Genomic DNA, 8,489 nt, shown 5'->3' on the forward strand with positions numbered 1-8,489 from the left:
TTTTAATAAGAATTCCAATTGATTCTGAAAGTAATCAAAGTTTGAAAACTAAATGGGCAATAAATAAATCTAAATGGGATATTTTTAAATGATAAATAACTTCCTGCCTGGGCCTTTCCTCAGAGGACTTAAATACCAACATCAACATACTTTTACATATAGTGTTCACTGGCCCTGAACCATAGAAATTATATTATTTTCTCTTTGCCATTCAAAAGATAAAGTCATTTTACACTGTTGTGATTATTTCTCCACTGAAGTCACCTTATGATCCAGAGCTTCTTTATAGCATTTTTCACCTCTGAATTTCTCAAGGTGTAGATTAAAGGGTTTAACATGGGAGTTATCATGGTATAAAACACAGCCACAGCTTTATCAATGGAAAAGGTGATCACTGGACGCAGATACACAAATACGCAGGGCACAAAAAATAAAATGACCACAGTGATGTGAGAGACACAGGTAGAGAGGGCTTTACGCCTCCCCTCCAAGCTATAGGTCCTTAGGGAATGCAAAATGACCACATAGGAGACCACCAAAAAGAGGAAGTTTAACAAACAGATGAACCCACTATTGGCAGCAACAAAGAGACCAAGGGTATGAATGTCCAAGCAGACAAGTTTCAACAAAGGGTTTAAGTCACACATGAAATGATCTATGACATTGGGGCCACAGAAGGGCAGCCAGATTATGAAGAAGATCTGAATGGTTGCATGGACAAAGGCTCCAGCCCAGGCCACTCCCACAAGGAGGCTACACACCTGTTGCCTCATGATGGTTGTGTAGTGCAAGGGTTTGCAGATGGCCACATAGCGGTCATAGGCCATCACTGTGAGAAGGATAATCTCAGCAGCACCAAAAAAATGCTCAGCAAAGACTTGAGTCATACATCCCCTAAAAGAGATTATTTTTCTCACAGTAAGAGAGTCAGCAAGCATTTTAGGGGTCATAGAGGAAGAACAACAGCCATCTATAAGGGATAAGTGAGACAGGAAGAAGTACATGGGGGTTTCCAGGGCCCTGTTGATGCTGATGGTGATCATGATGAGTAAGTTGCCTGCCAAGGTGACCAAGTAGACAATTAAAAACACAACAAATGAGAATTTCTGAAGTTCCACATTTTGAGTCAAGCCCAGGAGGATGAATTCCGTCACATTATTCATCTTGTCCATCAATTCAGTTCAGGTGACAAGTGACTTCCCTGAAAAGAAAGTCAAACTCATCCTCAATAATGACACCTTTGCCTAATGAATAAATATTCATGGAGTGCCTTATTTTTTCTAGTTTTACAGAAGGCAAAAACAAGCACAAGACCCTATCAACTGTTTCATTTTTTGTATTATTACAAGTGACAATATAGGTGGTATTTTTTTGTTCTTTATAATTTCCTGATTTTGTTTTTTTGTTTTGTTTTGTTTTTAGAGAGAGAGAAAGAGAGATAGCACAAGTTGGGGGGCAGGGCAGAGGGAGAGAGGGAAAGAGTGAATCTTAAGCACACTCCACAACCTGTGCGGGCTCAAACCCATGACCCTGAAATCATTACCTAAGCTGAAAACAAGAGTCAGAGGCTTAACCAACTGAGCCACTCAGGCACCCCTTTTTTTGATTTTCTACAACAAAAATGTGTAACATTTAAAATCAGAAAAGAGGGCGCCTGGGTGGCTCAGTTGGTTAAGCGACTGCCTTCGGCTCAGGTCATGATCCTGGAGTCCCTGGATCGAGTCCCGCATCGGGCTCCCTGCTTGGCAGGGAGTCTGCTTCTCCCTCTCCCGCTCCCGCCTCTTGTGCTCTCTCTCTCTCTCACTCTCTCTCTCAAATAAATAAATAAATAAATAAATCTTTAAAATCAGAAAAGAAAAATACCATGCATCAATTTGGAAGAGCCAATCCATGATATAGCCATACATGTGGCACATTCACATACACCCAAAGATTTATATATTTTACCTCTAAAATGTCTGGACATGTTTACCAGTGAAAAATCTAATTTGTTCTAATTGAGGTCATATGAAAAGACTCAAAGACATATAAAAATTCTTTCACAAGCCATACTGTTTCCTACTTTACTTGTCTGCTAGCTTCTCAGCTTCCTCAAGACTAAAAATGGTGTTGCTACCTCCTCCCAATCTCAGAGAAGGTGGGAAGTGGCCACCTGCCACATTGTCTCATACTCATCTCTTGTTCTTCAACAGGGTGTGTCCTTGAAGGCAAATATGTGCCTTACCGAAATTGTAATCTTATTCATTTTTGTATTCCCAGTGATGGCCAAAAAGTAAATACTCATAAAACATTCACTGAGAGTGGGAGAAGAAAAAAATAAGCAAAAGAAAGAGGGAGAGAAATAAAGGAAAAAGAGCAAAGAGAAATGGGTTTAAAATCCAAAGACTTAGGGCGCCTGGGTGGCTCAGTCGTTAAGCGTCTGCCTTCAGCTCAGGTCATGGTCCCAGGGTCCTGGGATCGATTCCTGCATCGGGCTTCCTGCTCAGCAGGGAGTCTGCTTCTCCCTGTGACCCTCCTCCCTCTCCTGCTGTCTGTCCCTCATTCCCTCTCTCAAATAAATAAATAAAATCTTTAAAAAAAAAATTAAAAAAAAATAAAAATAAATAATAAAAAAGTCCAAATCCTATGAATTGTTCTCTTGATATTCCAAAGAACTAACATAAAGTTTCACTGTTTTAATTTTTATGTCCATGTAACTAAAGGTGTGTAGATGACTTCCCATAGAAAATATCGTCAGTCTATTGGGGCGCCTGGGTGGCTCAGTCGTTAAGCGTCTGCCTTCGGCTCAGGCCATGATCCCAGGGTCCTGGGATCGAGCCCAGCATCGGGCTCCCTGCTCGGCGGGAAGCCTGCTTCTCCCTCTCCCACTCCCCCTGCTTGTGTTCCTGCTCTCGCTGTCTCTCTCTCTGTCGAATAAATAAATAAAATCTTAAAAAAAAAAAAAAAATCCAAAGACTTAGCTTGGAATCTGGGATGCACCCCTGATTAACTACATAACATCAATTTATTTGATCTGTGCTTCAATTTTTTCATCTGTTAAAGTAGGGACTAAATATATCTGTATTTAGGAGTGATGTGAAGATTAAATCATTTTAAATTTACTATTATTTTTTAAAAGATTTTACTGATTTATTTGACAGAGAGAGACACAGCGAGAAAGGGAACACAAGCAGGGGGAGCGGGAGAGGGAGAAGCGGGCTTCCCGCAGAGCGGGGAGCCCGATGCGGGGCTCGATGCGGGGCTCGATGCGGGGCTCGATGCGGGGCTCGATCCCAGGACCCTGGGATCATGACCTGAGCCGAAGGCAGACGCTTAACCGCTGAGCCACCCAGGTGCTCCTAAATTTACTATCATTGTTAATATGATTTTACTGTTCTCATGGGAGTATCACCAAAGAAATCCCTCAAAATTGTCTCTGAACATCTTCAAAAGGCAAAGATTCTGAAAATGTAAGCTAAACAAGTGAGAAGAAACAGGAGAATAAGAAAAACAGTGATAAATGTCAAAAAGAAAGGTCATCAGATTTAAAAAAGAAAAATTTTAAAGCAAGTGATTAAAAAAATCTTTAATATAAATACTTAATTTTTATTTAATTTGCTTGCTTTGTGAGATTTGTTGTCTATTCATTAATTGATTTGCTGAAAACATATCCCAAACATAAAATAATATACTCCTTCCAAATTTGATTCTATGACCAAGTATGGATTTTTCCAGGAAACTAAATGTAAATTCTGTTCACTATTCAAATAAATGCTTTGTACAGTGTTGTGTTTTACTAGTTTTATAACCCTACTCAATTTTACATCCACAGTGATAGCCAATATTAGATATTAGAAAGCATTTGAGAGAGAGCAACAAAGGGGATGTAGAGACAGAAAGGGAGGAGAGGAGAAAAAGTAAAACCAAAAAAGGAGAAAAAAAGGCAAGAGGAGAAAAAAGGACACACTACAAAATCATCTAAGAAAGACTTAATAAGTGTATTGTAATATTTCCAACAAGTGCTCTCTTAAAGTCTGAACTTTTTATCAAACTCACTTGCTGATTATGGCCCTTAGGATCAACATCAGAGAAAAATGCTGACAAATCAAGAAGTCATAGGTTGTCCTTACACACAAACTGGTCAGAAAAAAAAGTTAAAAAAACAGTGCTGAGGGTTGTAAACTACTGTCTTGTCAACAGTTGGTCCTCGGCAGACTCATCAATACTTAAACTCCATTAGGGTTTTCTTCAATTCAAGGTATATGAAACCAGAGTCTTGGTCATGTTAATTTATGTAAACTTACTGTTCAAAAAAAAAAAATCAAAGTGTTCCCAGCAAAGAAAATTCTGAAGTAAAATCAAAAAGAAGAAAACTGTGCTTTTCTTACATACCTATCCTCCCCATATCTCTGGGACTTCTCACCCTGGCCTGACCTGTTCAGATAATAAACAATCCCAGATAGCAGACACATTCACTTTGTATTTAAAAGGAATTTGGGTTGCAGGGAGCAGGGGAGATTTCTGCAGCTTAGCACATTTCTATTTCTATGAGATTCACAGAAATCTATAGGTTTTTAATTTTTTTCTGTAGAACTTGGTGTGAGAGACTTGATATAGACCCTAAGAACATGGCAGCCGTTTCTAGAGCCAAAAAAGCAAATCCAATTACCAAAGCATCAGCAGTTGACTAAAAGTCTCTGGGATGAGGAATCTCTTGAAGCCAATTCTTCTGAGCCTTTTTTCAGAACATCCATGCTCAGTGCTGAGTTACAGACTTTGGTCCTCAGGATGCACCCACTTTCTCTCACCATTTCACTAGCTCCGCATGTCTAGCCACAGACGTAGTCAGGGAGAGGCACCGCCTTTGTGGTTCACTCTACCTCACAGTCCTGCTTCTCTACTCCTTCAGTTCTCACAAGAAAGAGATACCAGTTTTATTTAAGTAGTGACTCACCTCTATGCTATTTTCCCAAGGGAAGAGTAGTTACTTTTAGCAGCCCTTGCCAAAATGGCAGTGAAATGCTTCTCCCTTCCTACTATAGTCCCTCTGACCACAGAAGGACTTTTTTGACACGGGCTAGAATTGATCTACAGGAATAGGATAATTATCAGGGTACAGTTAGAACCTAGATTCTTCATTTCTTTTTTTTTCTCCAATGAATGCTCATGGAACATCTAAAATATACCAGGCACAATGTTGTTCAATAATAATAATGACAGTAACTAACTACTGAGTGCTAAATGCCAGGCCCTGTATTAAACACATTACATGAGGTACCCTTTGTGATTGGCACTATTATTTTCATTATACAAATGAGGAAACTGAGGCACTATGAGTATAGGTAATTTACCCAAGATCAGAAGTGAATAGTGGTGGAACTAAAATTCATTTATTTATTTTTAAAGATTTATTTATTTATTTATTTTAGAGATACACAGAGAGAGAGAGTGAAAGAGAGAGAGGGCATGTGCAAGTGGATTAGAGGCAGAGAGAGAGAGAGAAAAAAAAAATCCTGAAGCAGACTCCCCACTCTCAATCCCAGGACCCCAAGATCATGACCTGAGCCAAAATCAAGAGTTGGAGGCTTAACTGACTGAACCACCCATAAAACTAAAATTTAAATACATACCTGCCCTCACAGCCCAGATAGTGTCTCTGCCCTCATATGCAAGAATTCAACTATTAAAAAAAGAAGAGAGTGGTGAGCATTATAAAAAAGAACACAGTGCTGTAATGAGAACAAGCCTTAAACTGGGGTGGAGGTGGAATGTTCAGGGACAAAGTAATGTTGAAGTCGAAACCAAAAAAAAAAAAAAAAATTTACCCATGGTTGAGATTAGATATATAGGAGAGGGGATTGAGCCAGACTATATCATTTGGTGAATGTGATCAATGAACAAGATCTCTGTGTGAGCCCACCAAAGCATTTGTGGTTCCATTCTGTTAGAGTTAAGTCCAATCAATTGTTCTTTTCCAATCGCATATTCCAGTTGACTATAAGCTTTCACTGTCACTATCAATTAGCTGAAAATTACTTGAGCAGAGAGTTAAAATACATCAAGCAACTGAAAAACCCCAGTTATAACTGGCTCATTTGAAAGAGGAGCAAAGATAACTTAAAGCACCTGGACCTCACATAAACACAGACCCAGCCTCCCATTTAAGCACTGCCAAATGTTTTCTTACCTTGAAATAAGTTATTTACCTTTCTCAGACTTAACTTTTCTCATCTTCAAAAAAGGGACTAACAATACATGTTATTATTTTGAGGATTAAAGAGACATATGGGAATGAATAAATGAATGAATGACAGTCATATTTCTTTTTCTTCCTTTTTTTAAATTTAAATTCAATTAGCCAACTTATAGTACATCATTAGTTTCAGATGCAGTGTTCAATAATTTATCAGTTTCATATAACACCCAGTACTCATCACATCACATGCCCTCCTTAATGCCTGCCCATCACCCAGTTACCCATTCCCCCACCCACCTCCCCTCCAACAACCCTCAGTTTGTTTCCTAGAGTTAAGAGTCTCTCATGTTTTTTCTCCCTCTCTGATGACTTCTCATTCTGTTTTCCCTCCCTTCCCCTATGGTCCTCTGCCCTGTTTCTTATATTCCACATATGAGTGAGACCATATGATACTAGTCTTTTTTTGATTGACTTATTTTGCTCAGCATAATATCCTCCAGTTCCATCCATGTCTGATGTAAATGGTAAATATTCATCCTTTCTGATGATGGAGTAATATTCCACTCCATATAGAACCACATCTTCTTTATCCATTCATCTGTCAATGGACATCTTGGCTCTCTCCACAGTTTGGCTATTGTAGACATTTGGCAGCCATATTTCTACTAAAAAAAAATCTCAAACTTGAGATGAAATTTTCACCAAAATTTTGAGAATCTGTTTTCAAGTGACTAAAGAAATCACCTTCTCAGACATTTTTTTTTCATTTTCATGAATTATTTCCCATCACAGAATAATTAATATGCTCACCCCCTCTCTCCTGAACCACTTGCTCTGCAGACCTCCGGTGCTCAAGTCTGAAGTACAAGTCTGTATCCTGAAGTACATTCTTTGGGCACAGGCAAAATTCTCCTGCTGGTGCTGATGCTTCACAGCTGATGTTGGTTGACAGATTTCTGGGTAGTTCCACATATTCAGTATTACTGACAGGCTGCTGTGAAGACTCTGGCACACAGCTCCAGATGTACACATGCCAACTATTGCTTGAGTATGTATCTAGCAGTTGAACCTAAGAATCAAGGTTATGGGGGGGTGCCTGGGTGGCTCAGTCGTTAAGCATCTGCCTTCGGCTCAGGTCGTGATCCCAGGGTCCTGGGATCGAGCCCCGCATCGGGCTCCCTGCTCCGCAGGAAGCCTGTTTCTCCCTCTCCCTCTCCCCCTGCTGTGGTCCTGCTCTCGCTGTGTCTCTCTCTGTCAAATAAATAAATAAAATCTTTAAAAAAAAAGAATCAAGGTTATGGGAAGTTCAAGATTACTAGATATACCTAATTATTTTCCAAAGTAGTTGTATTAATATATACTTCCAGCAGCAATGTAAAATACATCCCATTGGTTCATATCCTATACATCACATGGTAGTCTCAAACTTCTTAATTTTTGCAAATTAAATGAATGTAGAATGTTACCTTATTGTGGGTTTCCTTGACATTTCCAAAATTACTAATAAGCTGATTATCACCCCACATGTTTATTCACCACATCTTTCTTTTGGTGAAATGCCTGTTAGTATCTTTGGCCCATTTTCCATTTGTCTCTATTTTCAATTTGTAGAAGCTCATTATGTATTGTAAGCAATAATTATTTGTAACTTCAATGTCTTGCAGATTTTTTTTATTCTTTGCATTCATTTTAAGGTTCTTCCATTAACAGCACTTCATAGTTTAAATATTGGTGTTTATATATCTGTTATTTATGAAAAAAAGGTTTTTATGTTTCCTTTAAACAAAAAATTTCACACCTCAAGGTTACAAAGATATTCACCTATATTTTCTTCTAAAATATTTGATGTTTGGCTATTGATATTAAATTCTAAAACTAACTGATGTTAACTATGAAATCTTTGTTAAGCCCGTCTTCATAGATATGGTCCAGTTTTCTTCTAGAAGACTTATAGTTTTTACTCTTATCTTTAGGTGTGTGACTCATCTCAAATTAATTTTTTATGTGATGTGACTTACAAGCTGAGGTTCATTATCCTCCATATGAATATTTACTTATTCCAGCACCTTTTGGTGGAAAGACTTTTCTTTTCTCCATAACTGTTTTAACAATGTTTTGTGAAAAGCAAGTAACTCTTTGTGTGGTGGCTTATTTTCAGACTCTCTATTCTGTTCTATATATCTATATGTTTATCTTATGTTGGTTACTGTATCTTTATATGAAGTCTTGAAATCAGGTAGTGTAAACTTTCCAAAGTTCTTTCACATAATCTATTAGGTTTATTCCTAAGTATTTTCATTTTTATGTAATGTCA

At 38.3% G+C, this 8,489-nt stretch overlaps 1 protein-coding gene across 1 annotated transcript; it reads right to left on the reverse strand.

Moving 5' to 3' along the window:
- Nucleotides 1–260: 260 nt before the first annotated feature.
- LOC123856428 (olfactory receptor 4C12-like) lies at nt 261–1,172 on the reverse strand. Its single transcript, XM_045892631.2, has one exon. The coding sequence runs from the start codon at nt 1,170–1,172 to the stop codon at nt 261–263; it is 912 nt and encodes a 303-aa protein (XP_045748587.1).
- Between the last annotated feature and the right edge of the window lie 7,317 nt (nt 1,173–8,489).

This window comes from Mirounga angustirostris, unplaced genomic scaffold (genome assembly GCF_029215605.1).
Source record: "Mirounga angustirostris isolate CCGP_5_RB_7025 unplaced genomic scaffold, mMirAng1.0.hap1 SCAF_13, whole genome shotgun sequence".
Taxonomy (NCBI): Eukaryota; Metazoa; Chordata; class Mammalia; order Carnivora; family Phocidae; genus Mirounga; species Mirounga angustirostris.